This window comes from Oryctolagus cuniculus, chromosome 2 (assembly GCF_051225735.1).
Source record: "Oryctolagus cuniculus isolate XC-2025 breed Fujian yellow rabbit chromosome 2, ASM5122573v1, whole genome shotgun sequence".
Classification (NCBI taxonomy): Eukaryota; Metazoa; Chordata; class Mammalia; order Lagomorpha; family Leporidae; genus Oryctolagus; species Oryctolagus cuniculus.
This window is the reverse complement of record NC_142868.1, coordinates 114,830,793-114,851,400: the sequence shown is the minus strand read 5'-3', so window position 1 is coordinate 114,851,400 and position 20,608 is coordinate 114,830,793. Positions and strand designations below refer to the sequence as shown.

Here is a 20,608-nt window from a genome sequence, read left to right as displayed (position 1 = left end):
GCAGTGATGATGAATGCAGGGATCTGGGTGCTGAGTGGGGCGTCCGCTGGGGTCTAGGAGGGTCCGTGAAGGCGTGCTGGAGGGGTGATGGCTGAAGTGGATTTTGTCAGGAGTCAGGTGAGGAGTGGAGGAGAGCATGGATGTCCTAGACCAAGAAGACTGAGCAAGGCCTGGCAGAGAGAACCAGCAGTGGGGCCAGGACTCCAGGTGCCAGGGAGGGGCAGGCGTGTGGAGGGGGGCCCAGGGTGGTGTCTTGGTCCTAGAAGCTTGTGTCTCCTAAACTGCCACCCAATGGAAAGGAGTCACATGTACCCTCTGGCCTGTGCATGTGCGTGTGTGTGTTTGTGTGTGTGTGTGATGGGGGCAGTTGTATGTAGTCTGTCAAGACCCACGCTAGTTAATGAAAATCTTCCCTGTGGTATCATTTACATTCATGTGATATTTATGCTGTAATGTAAAAAAACAACCTTCAAGCACGTGCTGTTAAGGCAGTTGGGGCTGCAGGATGAATGCCCATCTCAGTGGGCATTGGCCCCAGGCGTGGGGTGCGGCTGCTGGGAGGTGTGGAAGGATGCCAGTGGGCAGGACACCATCGGACTCACACTCTGAGTAGAAGATTTTGCTGAGCACGCGTGGAAGCTGGGAGGGGCACACGTGTGGAGGAGGTTACTGGAAAGAGGCCAGGCCAGAGGCAGTGCCCTGGATCAGGGCAGAGAGAAGGCACAGACCAGATGGAGAGTGGACCAGACAGGCCTAGCCCCTGGATGGGGCCAGTGAGTGGAGCGCAAGGACCAGGAGGCCCTGTCCCAAGTAGAGGCTGAGTGGGGCTTGGCTTGAGGGTGCCAGCCCGGGAAGCAGAGCTCCCTGCAGGGAGTGTGGGCAGGTCCCCTCCTGTAGGGTGGTGTCCTGTGCCCCGCAGCTGTCGGCCCCCAGGGTTGCAGCAGGGCAGGCTGCCGGGAGCACGGCAGGTGGGGAGGACTCGGAGAGAGCGGGCTCCTGGCTTTGCCGTTCGTTTGCGCCAAGCACGTTGGTGAGCTGGGGGCGCAGTCTGGTGGGAAGGTAGGCCGTGGGCCTGGGGTCGGGGATGGCCACGAGGGAGCAGATGCCTGGTGGAAGAGCCATCGTGAGCCCCAGGAGGCAGTTGGCCCTTTGAAGGGTGTCGTGAGACCAGAAAGAGGCCAGCATCAGGGAGGTCGCTCAGCAGGGAGGCGGGGCTAGGCTGTGGACCCAGGCCTTGGACTTGACCTTCCCCATAGGTGGCATCCACTGCCTCTTCCCTCAGGCAGGCAGCACGTCCTTTCAGCGTGTGGGACTTACACAGGTGACCCTGCATTACAGGAAACCCGCCAGGGTCCCAGGGCAGCCCAGAGGGACAGCCAGCCAGCTGTGTTCACTGGACAGACAGCAACTTTAGATTCGAGTCTGGGATTGTGTCCCTGTCCTCAGCCGTGCCCCACTGGCGACCCCTTTCCCAAGGACCTCTGAGACGAGGGTGCAAGACTGAGCCTGGCAGCTGGGAGACAGGTTCTTGTGCCAGATAAGATGGGCCTTTCAGCCTCCGGATCTGGTATGGGTCACCTTCCGATCAGCTCTCAGGCACATCTGTGACAAGTCACTCATGGTTCCTGCCACTGAAACCTATTTAAAGTGGTCACCAGCGTGGTAGGACTGGCTTTACGCTCTGGAGAAGGAAGGCGGCTTGGCATTCAGACACGCACAGGCGTCTGAGGGAGTCAGCACAGGCAGCCTCGGTGCACCTGCGTGTGTGGTAGAATGGGTCACGAGCCAGCTCACGGCGTCCCCTTATAACCTCCCAAGGTTTGGGGACACGTCTTTGCAAGAAGTCATCAACGTGGAGAGTCTGGTGCGATTGAATTCCTACTTCGAGCAGTTTAAGGAGGTTTTGCCTGAGGACTGTAAGTACCCCTTCACGCATGGTGGGTGCCCCTGCTCGTCTCCCCATCCCCTTGGCTGTCTCAGCTCAGGCTGTTGCTGACCGTCCGTACGCTGCCCAGCTTGCCCTGCCTCTGTCCGTGTGCTGTCCCACGTGCACACGCAGCAGCCCCTTCAACCATTCTGACTCTGCCAGCTTGCGTCCCACCCACAGAAGTTTCTGTCACAGTTGCCTCTCTCTGTGGTCGATTCTCTTCTAACCCTCGTGACGTGGGGTCCCCACCCCCGCCCCAGTCACTGACGTTCACTGACACCTGCAGTGGCAGGTGTCATGCACCTGCTCGTAGGGCCTGAGGGATCCTGGAGGCAGGACCCCCCCTCGGCCCAGGAGAAGATGCAGGCGGGATGGTCCCCGGCCTGGCACCCCCTGGAGGCGATAGACAGGCACAGCAGTCCTCTCTGCTGGCAGAAAATTCTGCAAATGCAGGGCTCGAGGAGGAACACAGGACAGCCTTTACGTGTGGAGTTGTCTCCCACGTTCGTCCCGGGCACCTGCTCTGTGCAGAGCTTATGGTAACAGGGCTCAGTGGGGAAGCAGACCTAGGCACTCAGTGAGTTTCAAGAGTGTGTGCTGCTCCCTGGGGAGGCACTGTGCTAGCCACTGGGGGGCGCCACTCAGGGATGAAGGAGACACAGTCTCACCCTGGAATTAAGCTAATGCCCTCTAAAGGGGGTTCCCAAAGAGGGAAGGCAAGGAGGATTGGGAAGACGGGCACAGGCTTCCTTTGTGCTGGATGGTGGGGTAGATCCGAGAATGGAGGAATGTGCTCAACAGTAGTGCTGGGAGCGTTTCCAGGTCACTGCTGAGCCAGGCGCCGGGCTTCCTGCTCTGCACGCATCGCCATTCTGAATCGCACGAGAGCCCTGCGAGGCTGGCGTTAGCATGTCTGTCCCGATGCAGAAAGGGCTTGCCTGGCCCTGAGGCTGTGTGCTGGGACATGATCCTGAGCCATCCTGTTAGGAGACACTGCCGAGGGGGCCTCAAGGCCAGGCTGAGGAGTTTGTGTTGGTTTAGCAGTGTGCAGAAGGGGACCAGTGTGGAAAGAACTGGCAAGAACTTGGTTGGATTGGATGAGGGACACAGCCCCTGGCAGACTGGGTCAGGCTATGGAGCACCAGCAGAGGGGTTCCGTCCTCCTTGCCCTGATGGTGGTGCTGATGGTGGGTGTGGAGGGGAGGGAGAAGATGCAGAGTCAGCTCTCAGTGGCTGCTTGAAGCTAATGCTGGGAGCCAGTGAGAGATGACGGCCTGGTGCTAGGCGAGGCTCACGGAGCTGGCAACACAGGAGTGATGGCCCCCTGAAGACAGAAGCGTGGGATGGGGCACGGCAGGCACTGTGCAGCCCCTGCAGAGTCTGTGACGTGAGCAGATGGCCTGGGAAAAGTGCGGACGTGAGGCCCTGCGTGGAGCCATCTGGTGGCTCAGCTCGCTGAGCGACAGAGCAGAAGAGGCCAAGGACAAAGCGTGGAGATGGCCCTGTGCTCCAGGGGTTGATCAGGGGCCAGTGAGGGGGCAGTGGGCCAGCCCGAGGCAGAGCAGGAGTGGAGGGGGCCTGGACGTGCTGGCCAGCCTCTGGGCTGGTGGACAAGGAGTCCCTGGTGAGCTCTTGGGACAGTCCCAGGGCAGGGAGTGAGAGGCCGGGGATCCAGTGGGCAATGAAGTGATGCTGCCTTGGGGTGGTCCATGCCATCCCAAAGGTTGTCAGAGGCTTGTGGTTGGGGTGGTTGGAACCTCCCTGCTGCTAAGTGGGTGATGTCAGCACACATAAAGCCTGAAGAAGCTGGAGAAAACAAGGCCAGAAGATACAGGAGCAGGATAGCTACAAGCCCAGGCCCAGGAGTGGCCAGGCCATCGTGCCCTGACAGGCGGGAAGAGGGAGAGGGAGGTAAAGGGTGAGCAAATACTTGGAGGTTGGCTCAGGTGGCTTCAGTCTCCCCAGTAAACAGGAGTTCTAGTGAACACAGGGAGAAGAGTGCAGACCTGGGGTCGGGGTGGGGGAGACTTGGCTCAGGTGCAACGGGAGCCATTGAGGCAGTAGCACTCAGCTCTGGCTGCCCTGAGTGTGAGGCCTGGACAAACACTCGGAGCCTGGGCCCCACATGAGCTTGGTGGGCGGGGCCTGGGTCTCAGAAACTCCTGGAGAGCCCCGTTTGCAGTCAGCGTCAGAAGCCCTGCCATCGGAGCTGAGTACCAGAAAGCTTTGAGGACTCAGCTGAAGGCCATCAGCGGCACTAGTACACGGGCCCCCAGATACGGGGGTGTTCTTACATTCTTCAGCAGTGAGTGCAGTTGGAGGCAACCTCGCCCCACGCCAGACAACGTCTCCCCACTGAGTGGGAGTTATCTAATCAGCGCGCTGTTCGCACACCCGCTTGGCAGATGTGGACATGAGGCAAGGAGGGCGGGCTACCCCGTGAGCCCCCTACACCTGCTGGTCTGGGAGGCTGAGGACATGGAGCCCACTTGGCTGAATCCCTCCAGAGCCTGCCTAGGTCATCAGTGGGCAGGTTTTCAAGGTTGGGGGCAAAGCTGGGTGGTCCAGTCATGCCATCTCCCCTGGAGAGAGAAGGCCCCTGCCCACCTTAGCTCCCCTCCTGTGCACTCCCACCGTCTCCTCCTCCTTTGAGCCCCTCCCAGGCAGGAGCCTTCTGTGTTCTCTGTTGCTGCCCCATCCCCTGACCAGTGCGGGACTGGACGGACACAGCGGGAACATGGGGTCATCAGCACAGGACCCTGCGTGCACCAGGGTGAGACAGGTGACGGAAACCGGCTGTGTGGCCAGTCCCACAGCGCCACGCACTTGGTTCTGATGTAGGATTCAGACACTGGCTGATTGCCTCAGCCGCGACCTTGAGGCCCTTCTCTTTGTCTTTGGTAACCCCAGTCTGTGCAGATCCCCACACCTTCAGGAGTGGTTGCTTTTCCTGTGGTTTTTATCCCAGATTTTCGAGGAGAGATGATCTGACAGACGTGTGGGTTCAGGAAGCCCTGGAAGGGCCAGGAGACTACCACAGGGGGGAAGAAGCTGTCAGAGCAGGGAGCATCACTGAGGAATGTGATTCTCTAGGTGTGGCCCCGGGTCCCCCGCCTGGAGGCGCCTGCACTTTCCAGCCTCCCCGAGGGTTTCCAGGCCACCCAGTGGCTGAGACCCTGCTGCAAGCGTCCCCCATCCCCGGCTCAGGGTTTGGAGACCAAATGTAGCTCCCGCACTCCCTCCTAACTCGCTTCTTTGGGAGGGGCCAGAAAGAGTGGTGTTTACAGGGACTTCCTTGAGTGGGGACCTGCTGTCCACACCCTAGCCCCTTGCAACTGCTGGAAGCAGAGCAGCACTCAGAGGCACTCAGCAAACTCGTAGCCATGTCCCACCCCTCAGCTTCAGCTGCCGACTGCTCATGTCACTGACCGCGTGCCCCAGTGGCCTCCCTGGGTGGGTCTCCACGGTTGGGTGCCGTGTTGCTGGGTGCGGCCCCCACTCCCGCAGACTCCTCTGCCCTCCAGGTCTTCCTCGGTCTCGGAGTCAGACCTGCCTGCCGGAGCTGCTGCGGTTCCTGGGGCAGAATGTGCATGCCCGGAAGAACAAGAACGTGGACATCCTGTGGCAAGCTGCTGAGGTACTCGGCGGAGGGCAAGCTCAGTGCTGCACCTGCCACCCAGAAGTCACGGGGCTTAGTCAGCGGGGGCGGAGAGCGCCTGTCTGTCCCCAGGAGGGCACGAGACAGAGTCAGGTGCTGCAGGACTCTGGGAGGGACTCAGCATTGCCCATGAGCACCCTCACTTAGGGAAGCCTGAGCCCTTGATGCAGGGTCCATCCCAGGGGACACTTAATGGCCAGGCTGGCGACAGTTGTCAGTGGCCCGGTCAGTGCCGGCTGAGACTCAGCGCCGAGGCTGCAGTGGCCGTTCACATCTCTTCAGTCTGTCTGCTACGCGCAGTTCTGATCTCATCTCCCCAAGCACTTACACGTCTGTGTGGCCAGGAAAGTGTGTGTCTACCTCTCGGTCTCTCCGTAGCAGCAAGCAGTCTCGGCTGGCCCTGGCTCGTGACAGCCGTTCCAGGCCGTTTGTTAGACTCTGTATTGAGGGTCCCTCTTCATGAAACTCCCCCCACCACTCGCCCTTTTTTTTTTTTTTAATGTGCTCTTGTTGTGATTTACTGATGGCTGTTGCTGCTGGTGTCTGTGTCACCCCTCTGCGGGGGCTCCGTCCTAAGCCTGGCCCGTTTTCCCATCGGCAGATCTGCCGCCGGCTGAACGGAGTCCGGTTCACCAGCTGCAAGAGTGCCAAGGACCGCACGGCCATGTCGGTGACGCTGGAGCAGTGCCTGATCCTGCAGCACGAGCACGGCATGGCCCCGCAGGTCTTCACGCAGGCCCTGGAGTGCATGCGCAGGTGAGTGCTGCTGCCAGGCCGCCGCCCGCTTGCCCGGCCACCGTGTAAACTGCAGATGAGCCGGTGCCCTGTGCCCGCCGAGGGGCCTCCCTGCCCAAGGCCCCTGACGCCAGCCGTCACACTCACGTTTGACAGCTCGTCAAACCGTGGGCCCTGTCAGATTCCGACAGCGCCCTTGTACGGCAGGGAAGGGAAGAGCCAGCAGTCTTTCTGAGCAGGACTGCACTGCTAAGCAGTAGATGGGCGGGCAGGCCGAGGGCAGGCAGCGAGATGGGGAGCTTGGATGCAGCCGTGCGGAAGTCCCCAGGGCCACCTGCCCGGCTGTGGCTGGCGCTGAGGGCCAGCCCGTTAGCAGGCACCTGCTGTTGACATGGTGTGTGTCTGTACATTCCCATAGTTGAGTGAAGGCAGTGCGTCTGCAGGTTGCACCGGTTTGCTCCGCTTCCTCTCCAGCAGCTGACACAGTTTGCTTTCATGAGCAAAGTGTCCAGGGAGTGTTTCACGGTGATGGCCGTCAGCGCGCCCTGGCGACCTCGCCCTCCCAGTGTTCCGATTCTGAGGCAGCAGGCGTGTTTCAGAGGGAATCCCCGCGCGCAGACTGTCCAGTGTTTCTGGTGCCTTGTTCCAAGCACTGCCGGGCAGCCCCAGCTCACATACCAAAAGAAAGGATAAGAAACCTGGTTTCCCCGTCCCCTTTGATGTAGTCACCAATGCTGTTCAAGTCTCGTGTCCAGCGGTCACTTCTACTGAGTGTTCTGTGTCATTTGTCCTCTCACCAAATTCTTCAAAGCGTTCGATTCTCTTATCCTTTCTGTATGTTTCTGCTGTTTGACCTTCTCACAGCGGTGCACAGAAGCAGTGTGAGAGCTCCTGCCTCTTGATCTATCGCAGCGTGTAAGACGGAGTGGTCACGTCCCCGTATTGTCTTTCCACGTTCATCCAAACCTCTCCTTTACGACTTGACCATCCCTCTGCCGCTAGCCTCCCCGTACCGTGGAGGCTCGGGGACTCCTTCCTGCTTTTGGTTATTTTTGTCTGTCTGTCTGTCTGTCTGTAACTGCCTCGGCCAGGGGTCTGCCCTCGGGAGCCCCGGTGCCCTCAGGGGCCGCAGGCAGAGGCCTGCTCCATGCAGCAGTCAGGGATCACTGTGACCCTGGAAGCGTGGCTCCCAGTCAGGTCCTAGGAGCCGTGGTGCGAGGACCACTGTTTAGTTCTTGGGCTCTTGACCAAATTCAACAAAACAGCCATTTGTTCTGAGTGCATCTGAGCACAAAGGTGGCAGGAGACCAGGGCCCGGCACTGTGGGCCACCCCCCGAGCCAGCCTGGGGCTGTGTGCATGGCTCCCACACGTGCAGGACGGCTGTTACAGCTGTGACCATTTACAAAGCACCAGGTGCTTTTTGGAACTTGTAATCATTTGAGTAATGGATTCTCCTCGTAGGAAAATGAACAAAATACAGATAAGCCTCTAGAGTGATTGTACACACGTGGCCCTCACACTCACGGACCCTCCATATTCCTGCTAGGAACAAGTAGCCAGCTGTGTTAACCTTTTGACGCACATTCATTCCTAGGTAGGTTTATACATACATAGGGAAGTGAGTGCGGCTGACACACATCTTGCTTAGCCAGTCCCTAAATAACACACAAAATAAGCACACGCAATAATAGGAACAGTTCCCTCTTTCCATCTCTGGTTTTAACTCCCCCCCCCCCCATTTAACTGTCCCATGATCCCTTTTTCCCAGGTGAATAAGTGCATACAGCCTCACTTGAAACACACCCTAGCATATGTACTTGGCTGTCACTGAGTGTTTCAGCTGTATGTGATTTTCAGCATTTTGATCCAGGATGCAGTTAAGTGTCTTTATGGATCCTCCTAACGACATTTGCCCCATTAATTGCTTAGGTCAAAAAGTACACACCTCTGCAAGGCCTTTTTTGTAATTTCAATACCAGTGAGCCCATTGCCGCCATACTGGTCACCCTCCCCCTCCGTGTCTGGGGGCGCCCGCCTGGCTGGCACTGCTGCTCTTCCACTGTTCTCAGCGCTGGTTTTCTGTATTCCTCCAGGGTAAGGACCTAGAGGTCCTATGCCGAGGTGGATCTCCCGTGGGAGCAGGAACCATCCCCTCGACACCTCACCTCCAGTTACAGGTGTCTTTCACATTTTTCTTTTTTTTTTTTTTTTTTCTGAATTTTCTAAAATCTCTTCAGTGAAAGCATATCACTTAAGTAATTCCTTAGGAAGTTATAAAAACGAAAGCAAGCTCAATCCCACTTCACAAACTCTGCCTGTGCCAGAGAGCTCAACACCAGCCACGGGCACAGTGCTCACTGCTGCCTTGAGCTGACCCTGCAGCATTTTGGGCTAAGCGTCCTAAGGAAGCAATAACAGATCTCAGCCATGCCCTTGTGTGGAGGAATCCACTTTGGGTCTCTTGCTTTCTCGCTTGCAACTTATCAGATGGAAGAATAGCATGTGCAGGAGGGCAGAGCTGACACCCAGGCCGGCTTTGTCCTGGAGGTCCAGGGTAAGCAGTGGCCAGTGCTATGCTATAAATGTTCGAAACAGCTCGTTCCAGAACGCCCTGATCTATGGTATATATCAGTTTCCCATCTGGACCATTTTAAGCTCCCAGTGCGGCACCAGCTGGACGTGCATTCAACTCTTCCAAGCCACGTAAGCCAACGTAGAACATTCTTGGAGGTGTCCTCTGTCCCCAGACCAGGAGTTGAGCCCTGCACTCCGTGGGTCTTTCTGAGTAGCCATGGTGATCCACCAGCCCATCCTGGCGGGGAGCGGGCCAGTCAGTGCTCAGGCTAGCTTGGAAAATATCCCCCGTGGCAACAGCATATTCTCACAAGGCCATTGCAGCCAGCTGCTCCTGGGAAAGCTGAGGTGGGGAAAGACTCAGCATGAGAGAAGAACCCTGGATGCCCACCCACTCATGTCTATGCCATCCTTTGCAGGCAGCCTGCTGGGTCAGTTACCACCTGGTAGGCATGGATGTGGCTCTAGATCCGATCCTACCTCGGTATATGTCTTCTGTAGCACCAAAAGGAGGGGAGAAAGACCCCGCATTTCCATTGTGTGCTTGGTTGGACTCCATTTTGGGGATCATCTTGTGGAGCCAACTGGCAGTGTTGGAGGCACCGTCACCCATGGCCCTGACGCTGCTTAGCCAGAGACCCCGGGGGGTGTGGGAAGAACTGTGTGTGGTTGAAGTGCATCGTTCTTGTCTGCACGGCTCATCAGGAGGCAGCCTCAGCCAAAGCCGCCGCACCTGGCTCAGGCAGCTGTGAGAAGGTCAAACCCCATGGTTCTTCATGTTCAGCTTGTGTCCAGAATCCCCGTCCGCAGCATGTGGGAGCATGGCAGGCGGCATGGAGCGGTGCTTGGCCAGCCGAGAGGGTGAACATGGAAAACCATCCCTGCAACCTACATGTGTTTATTTTCGGTGGACTGCAGTATTTTTTCTTATTTTCACTTCTCTTTCTCTCCTCTTTCCCTGTGACTGTGCTGGTTTTGTTTTGGCCTCCTCCCCCTCTTTTCTGCATATCACCTTTTCTTTCTGTTGTGGCTTCATGGCATTTTTTTTTTTTTAAATCTTACCTTTTGGTTCTCCTCTTTTTCCATACTTTTTGATAAAACCCACTGCATGTGTCTTTCTTTTTTTGTTTGTTTGTTTCTTTTATTCTTTTTCTTTTTCTTCTTTTTTTCTTTTCCTTTCTCCCAAACTTTTTCCTTTTCACAGCATTGGAACACGGGAGGTAGTCACCCAGAAGAACTTGAGCGGCCTGGTGCCCATCCGAGACTTAAGGCTAGACCCCAGCCTCCTCTGTTCCCTTCCCTTACTGGCTCTGAGCCCCAATTTACTGATTGTGTGGCTCTTTCTGAGCATAGCCTACCTGGTGGCCAAATTGCGTTGCAAATGAATGTTATCCCTATGACAAATTTAAAGTGCCCGAGTCTGCCCAGCCACCGCATACCTAACTGGACAGAAGGAAGGTGTCAGAGCGTGCTCTGCCAAGGAACCTCTCAAACGCTCATGCCTTACAGTCTGGTGTTTTGTTCTTCCGAACTGTAAATACCTGCCAAATTATCTCACCGAGAAGACTCGTGCATTGCAGTCACGTAGCGTCTTAAGTGCTTGTACCATGTTCCGACAGTGCCCTGTTACTGCATTGTTTAGCCGGCCTGGAATCACCTGTACCAAATCTCTTAACCTTCTGATGTAAAACTATTTATTACCTGTATATCTCACGCGCCCTGTTTCCAACGGAAAGGAATTCTGTCAGACAAGAATTTGTATATTTGATACTATTCTTTTACATGTGCTGCTAACCTTCCCCTTCCTTTCGAGGAGAAATGAAAAGACAGAGAGAGATGCTTTATAACTGGCTCGTTTAGATAAACCTCTTGAACGGGACATGTACTTTGTGCTTTCGTTTCAAAGCGGTCCCTGGGTGACAGCAGCAAACAATTTGCTTGCAGGGTCCTGACACTTCTTGCTGGGATTTGTTCTTTCTAACCTTTCCATCTGTGGGGATGCCACAGAGCTGTGCAAACAGCAGCGCTCGGCACCGCCTTACGGCCGGGCACCTAGAGAGCTGTGCTGTGTGCGGCTTCAGCGTTAGCTCTTAGCTCTCGAGGGATCGTTAGGCAGATTTTAGGAATGAATGTGCGTAGTAACAAAAGGCTGCTAATGCTGTTTGCATTTATGTTTCTTGAAATAGCATCTTTCATTTAAGAAATTATACCTGGGCGGGCGCTGTGGCTCACTTGGTTAATCCTCCACCTGTGGGGCCAGCATCCCATATGGGCGCCAGGTTCTAGTCCCGGTTGCTCCTCTTCCAGTCCCGCTCTCTGCTGTGGCCCAGGAAGGCAGTGGAGGATGGCCCAAGTGCTTGGGCCCTGCACCCGCATAGGAGACCAGGAGGAAACACCTGGCTCCTCGCTTTGGATTGGTGCAGTGCGCCGGCCATAGCGGCCATTTGGGGAGTGAACCAATGGAAGGAAGACTTCTCTCTCTGTCTCTCTCTCTCTCTCACTGTCTATAATTCTACCTGTCCAAAAAAAAAAGAACTTATACCTTTCATTTCAGATTAAAGGCCAGGCATCATGTCTCTCTTGCTAACCAACTGTGGTAGATAATGAAACAAACAAACAAAATCCAAGAGAAATTACCAGCAAGTGAGGCTCAGCTCTTGGGCAGTGGTGGCAGATGGCAATGTGGGAGAAGGTCGCTGTGGTTCCCACGCTTGATATTAACCTGATACTGGCCTCAGAAGGGGATGCTTGCAACCTTAGCATTGGTATGTGACAGAGAGCCACTGTGCACCTGGAGAGTTGGGCAAAATTCCACTCGCCTGGCTCAGAGGCTTCTGTGGCTCCCGGCACATCTTCTGCCGCGCCTCCCTGTTCCTCCTGCGGGTTTCCCACTGTTTGCTGAAGCGCGTGTCTCTTCAGCAGTCTAGAAAAGCTGGCTCTTCCAGAATCTCGACCCCCCAGGCACGTGCATAAGCCCTGTCTGCCGTAAGGTCTAGCCTCTCCAAGACGTCCCGATTCGGCCTCCGCTGAGTTGAGGATCTAGGATCACAGAAGCAACTGGCAATGAATGACAGATGTCAGACGCTAAAGTCCGCAGCGTAAGCCGCCCTCCTTACACCCAGGAGCCCCCCCTTCTCTCTAGAGCTTTGAGCCCCGCAGGATCCCAAGGGCAGGCGTCACCTCTGCAGGCGGGTCCTCCTAGAGTAACGAGGGGCTGTGCTGTGGCCCAGGCCCTGCTGCTCTCGCTGCAAGCCGGCTGACCGGCGGTGGTGTGGGAACAGCTTGTTAATAGACAGGGTCCCAACCAGGCTGCATCTCTGACAGGTGCGTTCACCACTGGCCCTCTTTCACATCCAGGTGCACACTTCAACCCTCCAAGATCATTTTGTTCCTTTATTCAGAGGACGAAAAGTAGCATCCTAGCTGCTGATGCCGGCCAGAGGCAGTGGCACACATACCCGCCCGCCTCAGAAAAGGAGCAGGTGGCCAGGCAGAAACCCCTCCCCCAGGGCCCAGGGTGCTCTGTGGCACTCTCCAGGGGCTCCTGCCAGGACCCCACCCTACAGCAGAGGGGAGGCGTGGCCAGGCCCCAGGGGCCTCCAGGACACCACAGTCTGACCCGCGGCTGCCTTCCTGTCCTGTGTAGACTTGGCTATAGGGCCGAGAAAGATCCAAGACGCCGGGAGAGGGGATCGGCTCCTTGGTGTCTGTCCTGCGGGGCCGGGCACAAGGCAGCACATGGCGCCCTGCCTGTGTGGTTAGGGGCGTGGGAGGGCCAGCACTAGGAGGGACTCCAGGAAGTCAGCCCAGAGATGCGGGGGTGTTGTCCCTCCCCCCCCTTAAAACAGCTGAGAAGAGAAACTCAGTATCCTCACTCCTTGTGCTGGGTTTCAGTGTCACCAAGGCCTCTTTTCATGAGATGAGGCCCAATACATAATTTGAAATCATGTCTGCTTCAGCAAGAAATAGGATGGAACAGGAGGAGATGATTCAAGAAAGGAGAGACAGGGGCTGGCATTGTGGCACAGCGGGTTAAGCCACCGCTTGTGACACCAGCATCCCATATCGGAGCCCTGGCTGGATTCCAGCCCGCTCCATTTCTGATGCAGCTCCCTGCTTATGCACCTGGGAAGGCAGCGGAAGAGGCCCAAGTACTTGGGCCCCTGCCACCCATATGGGCGACCAGGGTGGAGTTCCCGCCTCCTGGCTTCTACCTGGCCCAGCCCTGGCCATTGTGGCCGTTTGGCCAGTGAACCACCAGATGAAAGATAACATGCAGGCTCTTTTGCTCCCTCTCTGTGTCACTCTGTCTTTCAAATGAAACAAATCTCAACAAACAAAAAAGCCAACAGAGTGAGTGGGGAGGAGACACCTTTGGTGCTGGCTCTGGGTTGCCTCTGAAGTGACGGCGTGCTGTGGCACTGTGGAGGCCCCCAGCCCTGGGTGTTCCATCCGCGTCTGTCTCTGAAGTTAGGAAAGCCACTATCAGAGCCGCTCTCTCTGGCCAGTCCTGTAGAAATCATCGTGCCACTTAACTCTGTTCAACTCGTGTGACAGTCCCTGTTTACTCTGTGGCTTGGTTCCAGGAGAGGTCTTAATGCAATGGCATGTTCTCCCTGCCGAAGGGACCGGGGAGGCAGCCACCACCCAGGTCTGCCGGCCTCCACGTGCGCTCCAAGTGGAAAGGGAAAACCAGCGGTTTCCTGAATCAGTTGTCCTTTGGGCTTTCCATTGCAAGCTTCATTTCAAAAGCAGACATCCTTGAAAGTAAAGTACATGCATACAGTGTAGCTTCAAAATAGTTAGATCTCTCTTGCCAAAATCTGTCCAAGACCTTCTCCACGCTGACTCCTAAAAACCATGCAGCCAGTTACAGTGGGGACCGTCAGTCCCCGCAGGGCCCCTGGCCACCTCTGCACGCCTTCTCCCCAGCCCTACTGCCCGCCTGTCCAACTCTGCAGACCATGTGACGGGTGTCTGCCTGGGAATCAGCCAGAGCAGCCAGCTTTTGTAAACTCAGACTCTGGATTTAAAAGTACAATTTAGTTTAACAGCTAAATTGAAAACCAAAGTTTTATGATTATAATTCCAATGACAGTGTTTTCAGCCGGCTAATCCAGGCTCCGGCTCCTTCCACACGTAAACAGGAGAGAATGTGAAAGTCCACTGGTGGCCTTCCTTGCTCCTCGAAGCACCTGGGCATCCTCTAGTGACAGCTGGTCTTCGAGAAGTGTGTGCATTCCGTTTGATCTTAGCCAAAAGGCCGAGAAGCGGTAGCTTGTGCGTTTCTGTGTTAAGTGGAGAAGCCATATCTATTTCATTCCATTAATGGGAGAGCTTCCAAAGATGAAAGCGATGAACTGTGCCTGGGAACCTAGAGTTTCTGTTTTAAACAGGATCGCATTTGGGTCTGGTTCCCGAACGTTAGACGCTCACTGAGACCCTGCTCACTGGGTCTGTGCGGAGCTCGGGACACTCATCCGGCCGAGGGCTGCGGCCGAGCTGAGTTACTGCATTCATTAATACAACCAGGTGGATATTTTTCTAAAATACCGGAGCTTATCTTTTGAATAAAAATGACTGTCTTACCAAAAATACCTTATGTATTCTTGATACCGAGATTGTCATTTTCACTTTAAAAGGCTTCAGCAATTGCTACTATTTTTTTTAATGCATGACATAATGGTCTTCATGCAATTGGACATATTTTTTTAAAATCACTGTTTCTTGATAGCTGCAAAATTTGCATATAAGGGGGGGTTTTGTACTGAATTTGATAACTAGTCGACTTCATTGCTAGTTTGAGACTATAAAACACGTTGTGGCGTGCCGTCAGAAGTCGGTCCGACGTAAGACTGCTGCTGCCCGTTACTCTCCTGTCTACACCGCAGCGTTGCGCGACAGCTTTGTGATGCTGTCACTGAGAACGTGAGGCCGGCCTGGGTGCTCTTCCTCTCCTGTGCGTGTGTTTCACCCACTGGGCTGCCAGGAAAACCCTCCGTCAGACGTCCTTGCTGGCGATGATGCTGGTGGCCGGTTGTCTGGTGGCAGGGCACCCGTCTCACAGGCACTTGTTCAAGAGCGACACAGCGAGGGCACCCCCCTGGAGAACAGTGGCTGGCTTCCAGCTGGAGGCCACTGCACCAGCCCTGGTAGCCGAGCACAACGCTTGGGCCGTGGGGCTGATTTGCCCCGGAACAGGTGGAGCACGCAGGCCAGCAGAGCCACTCCTGCCCAGGGCTGTGGCCAGGAACAGCCAGCGTTCTGAACCAGGTGTGGTTATTTTTCTAACACTGAAAGATTCAGCTCTTTATTTTGCTGTGTCCCCCCCCACCCTTGGCGCTCCAAGTTGTGATAGAACCTCAGATACCTGGACGTGAATGAGATACACAAACTCGGGAACGTAACGCCAGTTTGGAAATGCACACGGCCCCAGCCAGCATGCGTCGGTGTCTGTGCTCCCTACCCATTGGCCTTGGTCAGGAGCCCGCCATCTTGCATGTGTATTTGTTGTGAACAAGTCTGGCCACCCATTTAAATGAATCCGTCCCCACCCCCTTTTTTTTAATGCTATGAAAATGATCAGTTCATTTCATCTTAGTTTTTAAGTCTTTTCCTTTTTTACTGCTGTCATTTCTTGTGCTTGTTTTTTCCCAGTGAGGGTTGTCGAAGAGAAAATACAATGAAGAATGTTGGAAGTCGCAAATATGCGTTTAATTCCCTGCAGCTGAAGGCTTTCCCCAAGCATTACAGGCCTCCCGAAGGGACTTACGGCAAGGTTGAGACTTGAACACCCGCTGTCCTCTAATTAGCGGCTCCATAACACACGTGGGGGCCCCTAGTGTCCTACATGCGTTCTTCAAGAAGACCCGAAGGATTGAGTTATATTTTTGTGTTTTCTAAAAACTAGCTCACTGAAGAGTCCATGGAGCATGTTTGTTTTCCCTTTCCGTTGGCATCCATAGGGGGTCACGTCTGGCCCGGTAGCGTGGATGGAGACCGCCCGTGTCAGTAGCCCTCAGCTGTACCCATAGGCGCCGTCCCCAGGCGCTGCCGACCCAAGCTAGCTTTGTCTGAGATGCTACGAGACGTTTTCAGGTGTCCACTTAGGAACCGCTCACCTACCTTATTTTTCTACCGAGTCACCGAGAGTGAGCATCGAGTTCCAATCTACTTTTTACAGATCTGAATGTAAAACAGCAAAGGCTCCCGTCAGCGATCGCTCCCTAGGCAGACCCAGCCGTGGCGACCACTCCCGTTTCGGAGAAGGCACGCGCGCCTTCTCCAGATGTCGAGTGCCATCGCTCCAGGACCTCACGTGTGGCCTGTCTGAGAGACACCACCCCGGGGTCGGGGGTAGGGGGATTCGTGACTGTAGAGTTAGCGGGAACTTACGTACTTTCCGAATAAGTGTTCTTTTGCAGGGTTTCCAATCTATATTACTCTAAGACACAGTACAATCACGTTGGAATGTCTGATAAAGGTATCTTATTTTTAGGTTTGCATAATTGTGACTCTCCCCTTCTTGTTCTGTTATGTGAGATGGCTACTGAGACCCAGTTAAAGTGATCTCCTCAAATGAGATTGCGAAAGGGATTTATGGGCCACTGTGTCTGGACACGGTGTTGATGACGAGTCAGCTGCACACAGCAGGAGTTTCTGTGTTTGATCAGTCCTGTGTATCATGACGATGTTTACATGTTATTTAAGAGGCTGTAAAAGAAACAGATGGTGGCGCATGTCAACGCTGATGACCCAGTGATGTGTGAAGCTGTTGGAAATTCGCATGTCGGAAAGCCCAGACGTATGAGCTCCGTAATAAACTCGCGGCACACTTGAGCCTGGGGTGCTGAGATGCGGGCTGGTCCGCTCCCGAGCAGGAACACGGAAGGGCATGGGGTAGGGCGGGACTCCGTGCCCTTCCGCGTCCCTTCCTGCGCAGAGCCCACCTCTCCAGCTGCCCGATGCCAGCAGGTGAACTGCTGGGGAGGGGGCTTTCATGAGGCCTCCCTCGGAGCTGGGCACCTTGTGTGGGGGGCTGGGGCAGAGGCATTTGCCCTCTGCACCGCTGCCCAGGCGGCTGCTTTGGAGCCAGAAGTCTCCTTTTCGATGTGACCGATTCAGCCACTCCCCTCCCCACCGTTTCATTGAATTTGTTTTTTTTGTGGCATCTTTTTTTCATTTTACCATCACTACCATTTTTTTAAAGCTCCTCGTTTTTTTTTTTTTTAAGTTTTTTTTAAAACTGAGTTTGTTACCCATGTTGTTTTCCAAACCTTTTTGTCTCGATTGCATTAAATATCTGCATCTGTCAAAGGGAACAGGACAAACGGCGAGGCGCCCCCCCCCCCCAGCCGTGTGCGCGCAGCACCTCCGTGCGGGTTATTTGCCCCATGGTGACTTCCGGTTACGGGTCCCTGTAGAACTCTAAGGTTTGGCTCGTCACGGAGGAAAGGCGCGGCTTTCAGCGTTCTCTCTGGAGGCACCTGCTGGGGCGAGGGGCACAGCCTGGGGAGCTTGGGGTTTGCAGCTGTGGGAGGGCTGTGGTTTTCCAAAACCAAGTTTGCATCCAGTGCTCCTGGCCAGGCCCTGCCCCCAGCCCCGAGTAAAGACACGTGGGCGGCGGGGGTGCTGGCCGAGTCCCGTTCGTGTCCTGTACAGATGTAAACATACTGTATCATACTGCCGCGTCCCTACGCAGTTCTATCTGCCAAGCCTAGTGCATATCAATACTTTTATTTATTTGTTTGGGGCAGTATTAATATATATATAAACATATAGTTACTGTTTTCTATATTCTTAGCTCATTCAAAGCCATGTATGCTGTAAATGTGCTAGTCTCTAGAATGACAAATAATAAATAACTGACAACACTGAACTTGGTCTTGCCTGATTCATTCTGCTAAGCAGGAGTGCTGGCTTCTTGGACCGTCAGGTGCCAGCCGCCCACGGGGTAGCAGGGTTAGAGCGAGCGTGGGCGGCAGCGGGCACAGCCCCAGACCCCAGGGCTGGCCTCAGCGACCTCTCCTCGCGGGCGGCTGTGGGCGGCAGTGCCGCATCTGCTAGGGTGCAGCCTTCGTGGTGGCACCTCTTGTTGCCTTCGCCGGCCGTAAACGTGGGTCCCTCCTGGCCCTCTCGGGGTGCGTGACTGAAGTGCGCGTCCTTGTCGGCCGCCCCGATAACATCACCAGGACTTCATCCTGCAGCTTTGCCCTCGTTTGAGGCGCAGGTGCCGGGGAGCTCCCTGGCGATAGAAACATACAACTCAAGGATAGCATCAGTGTTTGCTGTTTGAATTTTTAGTATTTTGACCAAGAGGGGAATTTCAGCTCCACCCATTTCCCATGCCTTTTCTCTGCGTTCGCATCGATGCCATAAATGACACCTCATTCTGATTTCTGCTTCGTGGATCGCGATGAATACTTTTCACACCTTTACTCGTTTCCGTTTTTGTGACTTCTTGGAGCGCTGGCCTCTTCATGTAAAGTGTTTCTTAGTACGTGATGGTCCTTCTGCCAGGCAGGGTGGAGGTTTGAACCTGGTTCGGCTGTGTTTTGCCTTTGTTTGGGGTGGGGCCCATGGAAGGTTTACATGTGGCGTGTAGTCAGGGGCACCTGCCCTGCTCTGTGTGCCACTGCTTCTGACCCCAGGCCGGGCATTAGGGCTGTGGGTGATGCGGCAGACAGCTTATGCTTGCCCGTGCAGTGGGGGTGGTAGTGCACCCGGGGGGCTGGCTCAGGTGCCTGTTGGCACCTGTCTTGGCACCTACTCTGTGCTTGGTGTAATTCTCTTTGGGGGTGTGGCTGTCTAAGCCCACAGGGTCTGATGCCCACCTCCCATCTGGAGCACCTGGGCTGAGTACCTGGCCCTGGCTCCCGACTCCTGACTCCGGCTTCCTGCCAGTGCAGACCCTGGGGAGCAACAGTGATGGCTAGAGTCAGTGGGTTCCTGCCACGTGCAGGGGAGCCCTGGATTTAGTGTCCAGCTTGTGGTTCTGGCCTAGCCCAGCTGCTCTGGGCATTTGGGCGACAGGCTAGCCCATGGGAGTTGTCTCCCATGTTTAATTAAACCAAATGCTATTTATGGTTTCTGCCTTAGCTTGCATTATTATTATTATTACTATTTTAATGTTTATTTATTTGAGAGGCAGAGAGAGCTCCTCCTCCAATGGCTCCCTCTCCAGATGGCCACAATGGCCACACCTGGGCCAGGCTGAAGCCAGGAGCCAGCAACTCCATCTGGGTCCCCCACGTGGGTGCAGGGTCCCAAACACTTGGTCCATCCTCTGCTGCTTTCCCAGGTGCATAAGCAGGGAGCTGGATCGCAAGTGGAGCAGTCGGGACAGGAGCTGGCACCCATGTGGGACGCTGGTGTTGCTGGCAGCGGCTTTACCTGTTGTAGCACAGCGCCAGCCCCACCTGCCTTAGCTTTCATGCCCACGTCTGTAATTGTTCACCTGTCCTTACAGCTGTGATTTCTGATTTCACTTCGGTCAGTCCACCTGGAATTACTTTGGCCTAAGTCCTGTGCTGTGTTTAGAGGTGGCTGACTCAGCGGCTGCCCCCGCCAAGCCAGCCGTGACTTTGCTTCTTAAAGGCAGGCCCCCCGGACCTCTGCGGGGGGTGCTCCCTTGCCCTTTCCTTCTCATGCCCTTGGGGTCTGCCCCTGAGTTTCCCTTTCAGTCTCTGCGCTGTGGGTGATGCGGCTGCTGGCAGCCGGGTCCTGGGGGTTTTGTGTCAGGGGAAGCTGGGGCAGAGCTTGGCCATGTGTGATCTTCCTGAGGGTGGAAGTGATCAGCCCTGGGGTGGCGGCGGCTGTGACCTTGCCAATTGCCTCCTGGGAGTCAAAACAGCTGGTTGGCACCAGTTTCGAGTAGACAAAGGCCTCATCAGCATCGTGTGTTCCTCATGGAGCAGTAAGGGCCCTGGGTCTTCCCGAGCGGGGCGCACTCAGCAGTCGCCCGTGTTTGCCGCTTCTTCTGGGGACAGGAGGACGCTCGCGCTCGGGGCAGCAGGTCCTGGGAGGACGCGGTGGGAGGAGGGCATGGCCTTGGCCCTGCACTTCTCTCCTGCTCCTGGGAGACCCTCTGAGCCCTGTACCTCACCTGGCCAGCGGGCTGCCTACAGATTTCTCCTTGTGGGGACACACAAAGTCCTTTGTCACTTTCCCCCCAAAATGCCCTCCCTTCCCAGCCGCTGTTAAGAGCTGGTTTTTCTCTGTGTTGCGGTGAGGCCTCGCTCCACTGCATCCAGAAGCCCAGGAGTCCCTGGGCACCAATGGCCACAGAACTGGAGGTTCCGGACGGTGGGCACAGGGCAGGCCCCGCCTGGTCAGGAGGCCAGCCCTGGGACTGTGTCCACACTGTGAACGTTCTCTCTTCTCAAGGGTAGAAAGCAAGCACGTCTACACGGGACGATAGCCAGCCTTGGAGAGCCGTAAGGCAGGAAACCAAACCAGCCCCGTGTGAGAGGGCCGTGCTAACCCACAAGCTCGCTCCTTCATCCCCGGGAGCACCCGGCCCCGGCAGGGGGAGAGAGGAGAGAGGTGCGAACTGCTGGGGGCGCTGGGGGCGCAGAGGCCGAGGCTAGGGCTGCTCCCGATCCTGCCTGCGCGGTGCGCATCGGCCCCGGGATCATTCTGCAGTCAGTCTGCCAGCCAGGCAGTGCCTTCAGGTGAGAGAACCTTGCCTGCTGGGATTGCAGTGGGCTCCCA

At 55.7% G+C, this 20,608-nt stretch overlaps 1 protein-coding gene across 22 annotated transcripts in view; it reads left to right on the top strand.

Moving 5' to 3' along the window:
- The window catches only part of INPP4A (inositol polyphosphate-4-phosphatase type I A), a 143,855-nt gene extending 126,081 nt beyond the window's left edge, over positions 1-17,774 (top strand). For 13 of the 22 annotated variants that reach the window (XM_089326015.1, XM_089326017.1, XM_070068744.2 and 10 more), the window contains 4 exons: positions 1,819-1,916; positions 5,452-5,564; positions 6,187-6,341; positions 10,101-10,775. In XM_089326015.1, coding sequence (XP_089182141.1) covers positions 1,819-1,916; positions 5,452-5,564; positions 6,187-6,341; positions 10,101-10,281 — 547 coding nt within the window. In that variant the 3' untranslated portion in view covers positions 10,282-10,775. Of the gene's footprint in view, positions 1-1,818; positions 1,917-5,451; positions 5,565-6,186; positions 6,342-9,315; positions 9,439-10,100; positions 10,776-15,553 lie in introns of those variants that run through there. The other 9 variants (XM_089326013.1, XM_051842661.3, XM_008253627.5 and 6 more) reach the window with 2 other exon arrangements.
- Positions 17,775-20,608: the final 2,834 nt, after the last annotated feature.